This window comes from Lissotriton vulgaris, chromosome 11 (genome assembly GCF_964263255.1).
Source record: "Lissotriton vulgaris chromosome 11, aLisVul1.2, whole genome shotgun sequence".
NCBI lineage: Eukaryota > Metazoa > Chordata > Amphibia > Caudata > Salamandridae > Lissotriton > Lissotriton vulgaris.
This window is the reverse complement of record NC_141699.1, coordinates 393,870,669-393,885,214: the sequence shown is the minus strand read 5'-3', so window position 1 is coordinate 393,885,214 and position 14,546 is coordinate 393,870,669. Positions and strand designations below refer to the sequence as shown.

General features: G+C 43.6%; 1 protein-coding gene across 1 annotated transcript in view; it reads left to right on the top strand.

Moving 5' to 3' along the window:
• SLC20A1 (solute carrier family 20 member 1) overlaps window positions 1–14,546 on the top strand; it is a 30,899-nt gene that overhangs the window by 1,077 nt on the left and 15,276 nt on the right. Inside the window, exons 2-4 of the mRNA XM_086943415.1 lie at window positions 4,894–5,493; window positions 10,322–10,462; window positions 10,554–10,639. Of these exons, the coding sequence (XP_086799541.1) occupies window positions 5,145–5,493; window positions 10,322–10,462; window positions 10,554–10,639 (576 nt within the window). The 5' untranslated portion in view covers window positions 4,894–5,144. The remainder of the gene's footprint in view (window positions 1–4,893; window positions 5,494–10,321; window positions 10,463–10,553; window positions 10,640–14,546) is intronic.

Below are 14,546 nucleotides of genomic sequence, written 5' to 3'. Positions count from 1 at the left end.
CAGGCACGTGGTTTGTTTAGTGAAAGTGGGAGCTGAAGTTTTTTCTGAATTGCGATATGGTGGTGGCTTACCCCCAGCAGTAGCAGTGATTGATATGTTGTTGCAGGGCAGAGTTTTAGACCTGAGCGTTGGTAGTACAGCAGGCTGGTTTACAGACAGCATACATGAGTGTTTGTGGGGGCTTTCGTGCCCATTTCCCCAACAATTCAGTAAACCAGTTACATTTATCGGACGATGTTATACTCTGCCGCTTTTCCACAGGGCAACACTGGGATCGTTGAATACGCTCAATTCCATACATTGTTGTCATAGAAAACGTGTAACGCGCCATTGAATACGCTTAATTGCCTACATAATTATCAAAGGAAACCTATAACGCTTCATTTTCTCGCTTCGACAAGGTGTCGTGCATTTAAGAGCTGGATATGGATGTTTGTACACGTGATTCACAAGCATACATACTTGGGAACCTAATGTTCATTAGTTGAGTGAACAATGTGTACGTCATTGGGAGTTGCTCCTATTAGAGCAGTTATCCTACAAAAATAGTTTCTATCCCTTCAAGTGTAATTGGTTAAAAAGAACTTAATCTCTATGCATCAAAAGAGCCTTAATCTACCCGACTGCAAGTATCTTTCTATAAAGGGCAGTTTTGTGTCCCATGGTAGGTCAGTCACCACACGATTACAGTTGTGGCTTGCTGTGCTGTCTCTTTTCTGGTACGTGGATCCCACTCGCCATGTTTATTAATTAATTGATTATTATTTAATTTAGCACTGTTACTTAAAACCATTGCTATACAGAATCTACTTTAGCACAGTTATAAAATGTAGCTTTTAGCACATTTATCATATAAAAACAGGGCTAATGTATCATTGCACAATTTCCATTCATCGAATGATGCGGTGCCCATGCCATGATGAATATGCCTTCCAACTTTGTTGGAATCCACATATATCCCTGGACTTACATTGCACAGGAGGACGTTAGTTACGCCTTCGCGGGTGTCTGATCGGATACTTGCTCGGTTTCACAAATCGTTCTTTCTTGGGCAGCCCTTGTCTAACATGGTAGACTTGTACCCTGTCAGATGGTTCAGTATCATTGCGGCAACCTGTTGATGCGAAACCTGCCTTAAATATGCCCCCTTCCCCTTGTTAACAGTAGAACCGTCTTACTTACTTGCACTTATGATCTGGGCATTATATTCTCATTATCCATGGATACTCAGTTTCCCTAGGGCCAAAACGTTTTGTCTGATGTGATTGTGGGCCGCATTGATGCCAGTAGGGTGGGCGGCGCCAGTGATGTGCGTGTAGTGTAAGTGGAGCATAACATCCAGTAGCTTAATTGCACAATTCTGAAACCGCACTGTGATTATAGGCAATTCCTTAAGTTCACTTCCCTCCTTTGTTCCTAATTATCATATCAATGGAGGATGTCTAAGTACATGACGTGTATTGTCTAAAACTTTCTCATGTGTTTTATTTGACTATGTTTATGTATAATAGGTACCCAGCCCAGAGTTCACTTAACTGACTTGCATCTCATTTCACTATTGACGTTGTCAGTGTGGGGTGAATAGTGAATGTGTGTAAATTCTTGATAAACTATTGAGTTAAAAATAAAAAAAACTTTTAAATGCATTATTATAATGTGGTGGTCTGAGGTGAAACTGTTCTGCCTCTAATTAAATATACTTTTTGAATTTTGAGGAGACCTTATATTTTTTTTTATACTTTGCTGCAATGTTTTTAAAAATAAGTGTTTATAAAGTCGGGCGGGCCAGGATAACCTAGTTACTTCCTCCTCAATGTTAGTGCGTAGTCGAGAAAATAGCAGCCCAGTGTTGCTGTTGACCAAAGTGTCACATGTAAAGGTCAGGAAGGCCGCATGCGACCCAGACAGGGTGCATTCTGCTTGCATCCTTGATGCTGTCCGCACCTATGGGGAGTCTGGCGGGAGTAAGCCTCACCCAGCATGGCAAGCCTTTAAAATGCCTTGCTTGGTCGGTTTTGCATGTTAACGGGCTGTGCTTCATGTGAAACGTGCCCTAGCATGCTAAGGCACCGATAGTCCACAAGGGGTCATCTCGAACTGTGCATTTAAGTTTAACATTACATGTAGATGCTGGGAGGTGGGTAAATGGGTTAAGAAAAGCGCGCCTTGAGTAAAGGCTTTTCACTCAACTTGAAAGCAGATAAAACCGGCTTCTTCTCGTTGTGAACTCTCCTCTAAAGGGGGAGTTGCAGCACCGCCTCATGCTCCCTTTCCCTGCTTTGCTGTGACAACCGCTCTCATCCAGACAGGCAGCGATTTATTATCCTTAAGTTTTATTTATTGACTTGAGTGTTGAAACCTATGAACAATATGGACGCAATTCACGTCAATTGTGCATCGAATACATAGGGTGCTATTGGAAACAATAGATCAGTACACGAGGTAAATTGTGAAGGTGCGCAGGCATCAGATGCTTGGTTTAGGGCAGGCTATAAATAGGCTGCGCCAGTTTCGCATTCAGCTGTCCTAGTGCCCCGGGAGAGGAGCGGGCGGCGGGGGCTCTGAGATGGCTGGGACGACTTAATGGAGGATGGGAGGGTAGAATGGACTCATCTGCTGTAGCGGTGCAAACAAAACCCAGTCCTGTCCGAAAATTGCAGTCCGTGCTTTTGTTATCTTCCGTCGTTCGGGTGATTTCATGCGTTTGGTTGTAGTCTGTCTGGTGAATCCGGTTTGAGGGTGGCAGGATTCTGCGGGAATTGAAATTACCCATATCTTTTAACTAAACGACAACCATCTCGTTATAATGCACGCATTTCAGAATGGATTATTTTCTAGTATCAGACTATAGCTGTAGCATTGACTTGTCAATGAATGGATAATGGCGCACAGTGAGAGTACTATCAGAGGGAGGCGGTAGTTCTTTGTTGCTGTTTAAGACTCCTCACCTACCCTCTTCTATGCCAAGCGCGCAGCGCTTATCGTGCCCGATGGCTCTCTGCCAACCTCGGGTGTAGTACCTTTTCTCATCCCCGTGCCAGGGTTGGAGTATTTGCCAGACTGCCGATAGCCTTCTTTAAAAGCCTTGACGCTCTCGCCCTTCAGCGCCGTACTAGACAGCCTGGGCGGGAGACGTGGGCGGGAAGAATCGTTTCCTCTTTCTCTGCTGTTCTGCAGAGACCTTCGGAATGAGCGGGAAGGTCACTTCAAATTCAAATTCACGGCGGAAGGGTTATCTTTGGGAATGCAGGCTTTTCTACCATTTTTTGCTATTTAAAGGTCCTTCTGTTCTATGCAGGCTTGCATCAGAATTCTTCTACATGTTTAATAGGATGTTTCGGTGAACCGGTGAGCTTTTTTGCATTGAAACCTCGAGCGGAATCAGAATTTCGAAGTCTGTACCATCGCTAATACTTCGATAAGCTGAGCGCTTTGCCGCTTAGGTTACTGAAATATTTCTGTCTAGGCTAGCCCTATCTTTCTTTACCGCACGTTTGGCCTCTTATTTAACCTTTAATATTCAGTTGTTTGACTTTTTAAATACTCTTTTTAAACCATGGAAATTCTCAGATAATCAGACAGCTCATTCTTAACACTACTGTTGCTATCATAGTGTAGCATTACATAATTGTCTTTGTTGCATATCCATAGGAATAGGTACATCGAAATCTCAGCTCGACCCTCACTTATAATTAAAGCCATCGGTGGCAATGAGGAAGTTTTAAAATTGACATCGGCACTAGAGAAGGTTGCTGCCCTTGTGATTCTCAAAGGGTCCTGAGGCATTAACTGTGTCCAATGACATTGGGATTGAAATAGTTGATGTGTACTGTAATACATGCTGACTTTTAGGATTCCCCGGACAGGGCAATTTTGCAAGTCCGTTAGCCGTTTTAGTAGACTTTTTTTTTTTTTTTTTTTTTTTTTGTGCGCTGTACTGTTTTGTCGGCCATTGTGGGTTCTCTAATTTTCATTTTGACTACTGTAAAAGAAATGCCAGTTAGCTCTCACTTCTAATGGTGTACTTACTGGGTTCCCCGGCATGAACGCTGTTCTCCAATCTGCCTTAAAAGTGAAGTAACAGACTACACACCTAGACCAGTTCTCACTATCACTCTCGGTGATGCTTTTAGTTCTGGCTTAGCCGCGAAGCTGTCTGTATGATGCATCGTTACCAGTTATTAAAAATATACAGTTATCCACAACTCCACTGACAAGTATAGTCTGCCCAGTTTCAGTTAATGTAATGCGTTTGACTGAATGCGTGGTTTTGAGTCTCGTAACAATGGCTCTTCCAGCCCTCCTGTTCAGTGTTGTCTTTCCTGAAGTTGATATTCTCGGTAAGCTACCCTTTTATAGTGGTAGCTGCAGTTAGACCTCGCTGAAACGAATTAATTTCCCCCCAAAGAAAAGCAATCCAAAACCCTTGTTAAATTGCTATCCCTCTTTGTGAGGTTTAAGCTGTCTATCTAGATGGTAGTTTCCATGCTACAGATTAGTCTCAAACTTTTAGCGGCTGAAGAAAAGAAGTATTAAGAGTTCCACTCCCCACCCCATGTTTATGTTTAATAACTATAAATACCTTTTTTCCTATATCATCGAATGCTTTGTTGCACGTTGAATCAATAACTGCACTGCTGCAGGCACTCAAATACAAAACCTCCTCTGCTATAACCCTCACTAAGCAGGTATTTAAATTTCTTAGCCAAAAAAGTAGTCCAGTTCGCCCATACATTTAGGTGCTTAAATTGTTGCAGTAAATGTTTAATTTGAACTACTTAATTAATTGCTTAAATTGTTTCAGTAAATGTTTAATTTGAACTACTTAATTCATTCTCTTGTTTAAGACGTATGTGACTGGTTTTTAGCTTTTTTTTTTCCTTTTCCCTACAGAATGAAGAACTTGCTCGTATATCTCTCTTCACCATGGGGCTTTATTCATCATCTTTAACTCGTCAGAGCTGCACGAACTCTAGAAAACAGACACTGATACGTAGAGGATAGCAATAGGTTAACTCCTCAATACATATCATAGTTTACAGTCTTATTTAATTTTATAATACATTATTTATTGAATATTTTCATACCTCATTTTGTTTACATATCAAGTTAAATATTTTTTTGAACCACTAATTTTGATAAACATGGAATCAACGACAGCCTTGATGAGTTTAGTTACAAGCATAGTGGGCGCAGAGAGTGCTGGGCCGTTGACTGCATTCCTTTGGCTGCTCATAGTGGGCTTTATCATCGCGTTCGTCCTTGCCTTTTCTGTGGGTGCCAATGATGTAGCAAACTCCTTTGGGACAGCAGTGGGATCTGGCGTGGTGACGCTCCGGCAAGCATGCATTTTGGCATCCATCTTTGAGACGGTGGGCTCAGTCCTTTTGGGAGCCAAAGTCAGCGAGACCATCCGCAAAGGGTTGATTGATGTGGAAATGTACAACACCACCCAAGAGCTACTGATGGCAGGATCTGTGAGTGCCATGTTTGGTAAGTTTGTGTCTGTCAAGCTTTAAAGTGTATGCCCAAATGTGCGTTTAGAATTGAGTCAACATTAAGCTCGTGAGGCGGAGACTCCTGCCCCCGACCCCCACCCCCCCAAAAAAAATCTCCATAATCCTTTGATTTAGCATCACAAAATAGGAACCCCTTTTGACAGTTGTCCATAAAGCCCAACTATCCGTTTTTAAGCACTCCCCCCCCTTTGTCCAACACTCAATTAAAATGAAGCCTGTATGTCAATTGTATGACTTTGCTATGGCATGGAAACTGCTGCACAAACAAAATCCACTTTACTTTCTGCCACTTTGAAAAGGTATCTAAAGTGCCCCTCTCGTCTGAACTATTGCAGCACCAAGGTCTGTCAAACTGTTTTAATATACTTTGCCAGCAAGGCTACCACGTAGGCCCAGTGTGCTGGGAACCAATTTTGCATGTATAACCATCCCCATTAGCCCAACTTGGTGCCCATGCATGAAGGTTCTTAGTATCATACATGAAACCATTCACGTTACTAATCGGTGCATTGGTGGTTGATATTTATAGTTTACAAATGCCTCCTAGGATCCACTAGGGTAAACAGCAATGCCCCAACCAGTGTTCTTGGGAGCTGTTGAGTATCTGTTCAAACACATTTCTAAATGGTGAACACTGCATCTTGTCACCCCAGACACTGCAGTCAGACTGAAAACAGCCGCCTTTTAGTAGCCAACTAATTACACAGTGGTGTTGCTTATACTCTAAACCTGCTTTTCCCTGCAAAAATTGGCTACCTTCACTAAAGCCTTCGTGATTAAATGATCTAGGTGGTCTGTAGTGTTTTTGAAAAGATGTACATACCAACATCGAGGCAATCCTGGTTAGCCAAATAGCTAAAACAGTTTTCTGGGCTGGAAGATGTTTACAAGGCTGCATATTAACTCACCAGCCCTAGCTCTGCACAGTTGCTGGCTGTGGAGAATACTTCACCATTTGCTGGTCTTTAGTAACTTGTATCCTAGACTGTTGGTGGGCAATGGCAGTTCCACATATAGATTATCTATGTGCTGGTTTCTACTAAGAAAACAAATCCTGCAGTGTAGATTTTACAGTATAGTGAGTTGCGCTCCTGCAAATATGCATTGGATGTGGTGGCGTACACGAAAATATTCAGCAATCATTGCTGTACCTGGGCACGTATCTGAATTGGAAGTAAAAAATTCCCATTAGCAGAATATCCATAACATTCTTTCAACATTAGGGCCTTTTCTTTTTGCCTCCTTGCAGTAAAGGCTGGTATTTCGACCAATTTTTACATGCTTCACAAAGGAGGATGATCCTGTTTAGGTACTTTCAACCCCCGAAACCTGCTCTATTTAAATGCATAAAGGAATATTTATTATCTGATAAGCACTCTTAAAAGTCCCACTCTCGTGCTGCTTTTTTTTTTCATACCTTCTCTACAAAAATGCTATGCATCTTCTTACTGCAAGGCTCATTGGTTCACTTACGTTACTACAAAGGTTTTCATTCGAGGAACTAGCCTTTGTGGCCTCTAGCCACCAGGCTGATAGTAAGATTCAGCACATCCAGTAGCTCTCATCTGCTGTTGGCATGATGATGAAAAGCAAATTTAGCACCTGGTGGCTTTAGGAAGTCCAATGGGTCTGGTTTACAACTGAAAATTCAAGCCACGCTGATTTTCTTTACTAATACTTGCTCTGCCTAGGTGAACTTTTACGATAGTCAGGAATAATTAGTTTCTTTAGCTAGCTTCCAGGACCATAGGTTGCATACCGTACATTACTGCCTCAAAAGTAAGGGAACTCGTAAAGAAAAGCATTCTGGTACTTGGCTGTGACCAGATTATGAAGTATGCTTTTTGGTGAAGCTCTACTTGATGTCTTTGGAGGAAACTATAATTATGACCTGTTCCGTTTTACTTCATACTGACTGCTTTGTGTGAAAATGTCCATTTGTGTTGTAGGTAGGTTTTAGTGAAATTAAAAAGCTGTATTAATCACTTGTCTAACCTGCTCCTCAGCTGCCTTATCCCAAAAAGTCCGTGCCTTTCACTGTCACCATCTGTACATGTTAAACCATTCCCCACAGAAGTGCAGATCATTTTTCAGTAGTGGCATGTGTGGAATACTTTGAGTACATAAGTCTATTTTTACTCTTGCATGTCTTCCGAGAAGCAGGCCTAACCAAGGCATGCATATGTCTCCGCCCCCCCCCCTTGAATAACCAGTTGCTGCTCCCCCTTAAATGAACAAATATGACTTACAGAATCTAGTCACCTGAATACTAACCCCACCACTATATTTGTATAACATTTGTTGCCAATGTGGTTTTTCAGAGGTGTATCTGGGTTTTCTGACCCCCCCCCCCCCCCCCCCTTCCCCCCTTTGTGTTAAAGAAATTGAATCTCTCTTGGCCTGTTCTGCGGTTCATGAGACAAACTAGTTTACTGCTTCCTGACCTACAATGGTCCTGCAAACTGAACACCCAATACACCCACTCAGCACTTTACCTTCTTTAGTTGCAGGGCAATTAAGCAAAGATTTTCAGTAAGGTAGTGTGATGGCAGAGTCTATGGACTCCTCTTTCTGTCCCGTGCTTATTTTTATGAAATATGTTCCTTAATGCACTACAAAACACAATGCTACACAGAAATAACTTAAGACACAACTGCAATATTGGGAATTCTGCACAGAAACTGATCTGGTTTAACAGAAGCGGAAGGCTCACAAAGTGTACAAGTAGCTTTCTAGTTCTGTGACCTGTAAGACCGTCCTTAGAGAATTCAAATTGTTTTTGTCACAACCTATTTTATTTGGGTACGGGAGGCACTGTCTTCAGCGCTCTTGGCTTCACCTCAGTATTGATTGGTTCAATGAGCACTTTCTGTTAGATATGTGCAACCACACTGCCATCAAATTCTCCTAACAAGTGAGGTTGACAGGCCACCTTTGATCTGCCCCCAAAAAAGATTTTATTGGCTTTTTGGGTGGATACAGTGGCAGTCTGCACTTCAGTTAGTGGCAGTGTCCTCCCTGTGGAGTGGTGGGGGAATAAGAGTGCTCACTTTTAGCTGTCCCTCAGGCTTTTACCTTTAGGTTCTTAGTTAACAGTAGCTCATAGCTGCAGAACACTGGCGGATATCTGTCATGCCTCTTGTAGGATGAATGAGTGTCTTGAGGTTAGGTTGGTGAGGCTGGTAGACCAAGTGGGTGGTACCAGTTACATTGAGTTTCTTCATAGCGGTTGCCTCCCTATAGGGGCCAGGCAATTCTCCCCCGCTTTCAGAAGGTCTTCAACTCCAAGTTAACAGACAGACCCACTGATCTTCTCTGAAGTTTACCCAACCAGACACCAGTCCGGAGTGTCGTTTTTTTTACTCTGTAGCGTAGAAACTTCCTTGATTAATAAAAGCACTGGAACTAAGTGGTAATGTTCAGGTCCCGCTTGGAAGTGGTTGTATTCGAATTGTAGAGCAGACCCAGTCTTGTCTGAGTGTTCTTGTCTCATTAGACCTGAATGAGTGGGGGCTGCAATTGAAGGACCCACAGCCGCAGCACAATCCAGTGTTAAACTCCGCACATAGCTGTCATTAGTCCTTGTGTGGGAGTAGCAAGCCCCGTCTCAACCATTCTTATTACACCCCCTGTGCTTGCCTACCATCGGCCCTGATGGTAGTGCACCGTGAGAGAGAATCTACGAAAACGTCTGAGGTTCCACTACATTTTTAAAGCTGCTTTTACCTGATCGTTTAGTGTCTGGGCTGTTTCTCCCAGTGCGGCAGTGTCCGTAATATTCTTCCTTGCCTGGGAAGGCTAAGCTGCAACCTCTTTCTTGTGATATTTTGTACCAGGGGCCGTCCAGAATGGGACCCATTCGTCTAGTGAAGCATACACTCAAACTGAACATGGATCTCTGCTAGACGGACTATACACACATGCATTTGATCTGGATGTTAGAGCAGCGTCTGGTCACTACAGTCAACTTGGAACTTAATGCATGTGGTACCGGTTGGCACCATACGTACTAGAAAAAAACTGCTTTGATTATCAGTTGGAAACCTTTTACTCCTTCATTTCTTAATGTATGTGTCCCAGGCTACAGACAACAGCCATGTGAGCAAGGTACATTGGTTCACCTCTCAAGGCCACACAGCCAGATTCAAATCTAGCAACTTGGACGATTGTCTGGGTGATCGTTTACACACGATTGTCAAACGTGCTAGTCCGAAAGAATGTCAGAATACCAGCGATCATGCAACTGGGATAATGAGTTCGCTGGTTGCTCATCCTTATCCCCATATCGGGGACATTCCTGTTACACAGCCTCTGTTTTGGCTGATTTGTGTTGGTGACAAGTGGGAGACCTGGCATGCCTGTAATAGTTTAAACCTTCAGCTGCATTTAATTTCCTTTAATTCTGAAGCTCCTTCAGCAGCTTGTGCTGTATGTGTCCAGCTTCTATAGAGTAAGCAGATGGTGTATGTGCTCAGTAAAGCTGTTGCAAACATATTGAACTCACTGCAGTAGGTATAAGTTTTATGTGTAATCCATACTCTAATTGTGCCTTTATTGCAGAGCATAGTCATCAGATTAGACGAGTGACCGTTAAAGTAGAAAAGGTTTTTAGACCTATTTAAAACTCCAATACTGCCAATGTTTTGACCTACTATATAATTCAAATTACTGTGAAACAATAATCGAAAGGGCACATACTAACACTTAAACTAGCTATGAGGCAACTCCCGCCATCTGTCTCTCTCTGTGTCTCTCGGACCGCATCAGTCTGTAAACTAATGCATACATTTTCTTTTTTTCAGGTTCGGCTGTATGGCAGCTAGTAGCTTCATTTTTGAAGCTTCCTATTTCCGGTACCCATTGTATTGTGGGAGCCACAATTGGTTTCTCACTGGTGGCCAAAGGGCAGCAAGGAGTCCAGTGGATAGAGCTGCTTAGAATTGGTAAGTAATGCAACTTTCCAACAAGGCTATGATTTCCTTTGTTTACAGTTTGTAATGTTAATAGTGTCTTTTTTTTTTCTCTCCTTTCCAGTTTTATCTTGGTTTATCTCACCACTTCTCTCTGGTATTATGTCTGCTTTGCTCTTCTTTCTCGTCCGTCAGTTCATTCTCCGCAAGGTGAGTTCCTGTTTTTTGCACTGCATACCTTGGTTATTATTGGACTAAGAAATGGGGAGTTTGCTCTGCAATAATGGGGCTTCTGAACAACAGAAGATACACCTTTAAGTGAGCCAGACTAGCATGCCTAGTGATGTAATGAACCATTTCTGCTAAAATGGGCTTCAGATATAAACCTGCATGCATGTTATTTCTCCACTGCATTATCAGTGAAGAATGGATTTTTATTTCAGACCTCTAATAAGCTGGGTCACTTTTTCCATTGTCTTTATGGCCTATACATTTCTTTGCTTACAGAATGGAAACCACACAACTGCTTTAGCATAGGAGCACAGCCCTAACTGTTGTGGTGAGATGGCTGAGAAGTGCAGGGCCAAAGACTTACAGCTGCACTGCTCGAAAGAGTGGGAGAGTATGCTACATTAGAACTGGAAATTCTGCTGAAGAGCAATTTAATATGGGACGGACATGTAAACGGCAGAATTATTGCAATATAACGCAACTAAGTGGGGAGGCTGCTTGGCTGAAAAGAGAAAAAATCTGCCACTAGTTTTCTATTTGTTAATGGTTTTTTATTTGTTAATGAAAACTGTCTAAGAATAGCCTATATTGTCGCATAACTGCCTTTGCAAGACCTTTTTATTGTGGTCATCTGTGACAGCTAGGTTGCGCTCCTTTGATCACTTGCTTTATTGTGCGTTTGGTCAAGAGCTGCCTCAGTTTGCTGTGAAGGGCTTGTTACAGCTCACTTGTTTCTGGCCCAATCTGGGAGATTGGGTGACTTGGCTCGAAGTGATACCGCAATAGATCATTCTGACATGGCTATTGAAATCTTGTAGCTTCTTCCTTGAACAGGCTGCATGAAGGGTGAACCATACATTTTCCTGGGCTGCTTGAATGATCTTTTTGTAATACGGCACTGACTCTTGTAGATCCGTTTTAGTATCGAGCTCTAGTCCACCCATTTGTGTTTGTTTAAATGGGCACTACACTTAATGCAGGTTGGATTGGCGCTGCAAAAGTGTGCACATTGTGGCGTCTTAATGCTATACCCCCCCCCCCCCTATGTTAATCCAGTGCTGGACTACTTTTGAAAGGCACAATACGGGACATGTGGCTAAAGTAGTAAAACCTCAGGACCCCATTGTGTGCGATACACTCATTGGATAACACACTAGCAATATTGAAACCCACGCACCTAGTCATGACTGCTATGTTGTACACTGTAGGTTAACGTTAAAGCAGAACATGTTGCTACTCTAAAGAGGGTTGTCTTGACTCCTTTTTTGAAAACCTGCATGAAATTGTTGATTCCAGTGAATTTCTTGTGCAGTGCGAGGAAATGCTGCAAAGGTAGCAATTAAATAGGCTTTGAGTTCCATAAAGAAATCCTCTGTACGAGGCATGTGTGGCTGCATCTACATATGCTGTGCATACTCCTTACATTTAGTGTTGGGTCTAGATGTGTGTAATTTGTTTTTCTTCGAAGTTTTTCGAGTATTGACACCTTTGTGCTAATGCACATGGGCATAGACTCCTACATTGTTAGATTGGTTTCTTTCCACCGTCTGGTTCGGACGTGTGCTCTGGTTTAACACAGATTTTATTTTTTTCCCCGTTTAATATGGTACCTACCGTCCATTGGCATTGTACTTGGCTTGCATTGCTCTTTCCTCTGTAGATTGGAATTTGAAAACTTACATTGCCCCGTGTTCATATTGACCTCAACACCTACTCCTCACCTGTCCAGCCCTTCCGTCTACGTCGTCTCTCCACCATGCCTTGATGGTGTGGGAATGGATGCCTTTTCGCTATTCTCCTTGCTGTCACGCGAAATACCCTCAGACCAATCAACATAAGCTCTGTAGTTTGTTGCTGGAGCGACTTGTCGCCTGCCGCTCAATCTGCTCCTAAAAGACACAACTGTTGCACCTGTCTACTTGATCCGTCTCAAAAGGGGGTAGTACATACACCAGACTTTTTCAGCCCTGACAACGTCTAGGGGGAACACCCACAGCCATCTGCTGCAAACTAAGACTTTCTCCCTTGAAGGCAACTCTGACCTGGAGATTGAGGGCTTCCCACCTACTCGGCAGTCTGTTTGTATTGGCCACACCCACCCCACCCCCAAAGTGGGAATCATCCTGTACTCCGAACTCAAAATGGACCGCCAGATTAATGCAGTCTCGTCGTCCTGCTTCCACACCCTCTGCCTCCTATGCTAGACTTTCAAATGGATCTCCTCGAACACAGAAAGACTGTCACTCATTCCCTGGTCACCAGCAGACTCTACTGCAGCAACGCACTCTAAGCCAGAATAAAGAAACCTCATACGCAAGCCACAGAATATCCAGAACGCCGCCGCAAGACTGGTCCTCAAGACACTGCCACATCGACCAGCACCTACGCACGCTCCACTGGCTCCCTATTGAAGCTAGTCGCCTTCAAGATGCTCACCCACGCTTGGAGCCCTCCACGACACCGGACCAGCATACCTGAACAGCCAACTCCAATTCCATGCACCCCAAAGGACCCTATGATCAGCCCAGCTCTCCTACGCCGTAGTCCCACCGAACCAGAAAGACCATATCAGGGGGCTGCTACTTCTCCTTTACTCGACCCTGTTCCTCAGACCATTGTTACAACGGACACCTCGTGCTCTGGGGTAAGGTGCACTCTAACTGGATCTAACTGTACAGGGTCTGGGGGAGACCAGATACCAGTTCTGCACATCAACCACCTGGATCTTCTAGCTGTTCATTTAGCTTTGAAGGCCTTCCTGCCTCACGTGATAAGCCAGGTTGTCCATTTCCAGTCAGACAATATGACAGCCATTTACTACCATCGAAAACCATGAAGGGGGACGGGACGCTGTCTACAGCTGTTATCTCAGACCAGTTGGCTCTCCGCCACAGCATTAATTTGTTAGCGGAATACCTTCTGGGGATAGACCAAAGTGTTGCTGACCAAAGCAGAATGAAGCCACAAGTCCACTGGGAAGTCTTCCACTGTTACTTTCACAAATGCGGGTTCCCTCAAAGATCTGTTTGCAACGGCAGACAACACCAAATGCCCAAACTTTGCCTCCATATTTCCACAGTCCAGCAGAAATGCACTATAGATTAATTGGTCGGGGATATTTGTCTACACTTTTCCTCCTCTCCCTCCATTTGTGGTTCGGAGGCTTCAGTAAGCATCCCTCACCCATCTTGGTAGCTCTCACATGACTCGCCAGCCATGGTTCACACCTGATTGACCTTTCGTCCCGATCTAGAGGTTCCATAACAGGCCGGGTCTTCTCACGCAGAACCATGGAGAAATTGGGCACCCCGATTCCCGGTGCCTCAGTCTTGCCTTCTGGCTCCTGAGGTTGTAGAACTTTTGTACCTTAATCTTCCACCCGAGTGCATGAGCATGCACAAGGAAGCCCTCGAACCTACTGCCAGGGCCTATTAAGCGGCCAAATGCAAAAAGTTTGTCTGATACTACCACTCAATACAAATTGACCCGTTCAAAGCTGCATTAGAGTATTGTTTACTTGCTTCACGTACAAATGTCTGGGACAGCCTTTACCTTCATACGCTTGCATCTAGCCGCAGTAGCTGCCGATCTTCCAAATAAACAGATCTCTTCAAAATACCAGTAATTAAAGCCTTCGTGGAAGGTCTTGAGTGATTCTTCCCTTGGTTTCACCAGCACGCTCATGGAATCTTAATATTGTACTTGCATGACTTCTGGGCCCTTCATTTGAGCCTTCTCGTACTTGCCCCCTTCAATTCCTATCTTGGAAGGTGACCTTTCTAATTGCGGTTACCTCACGCTGGCAAGTCGGCTAGCTTCAAGCATTAATTCGGGAAGAACCTTTTTCCAAATACATAGGGACAGGGCTGTCCTCGGCACCATACCA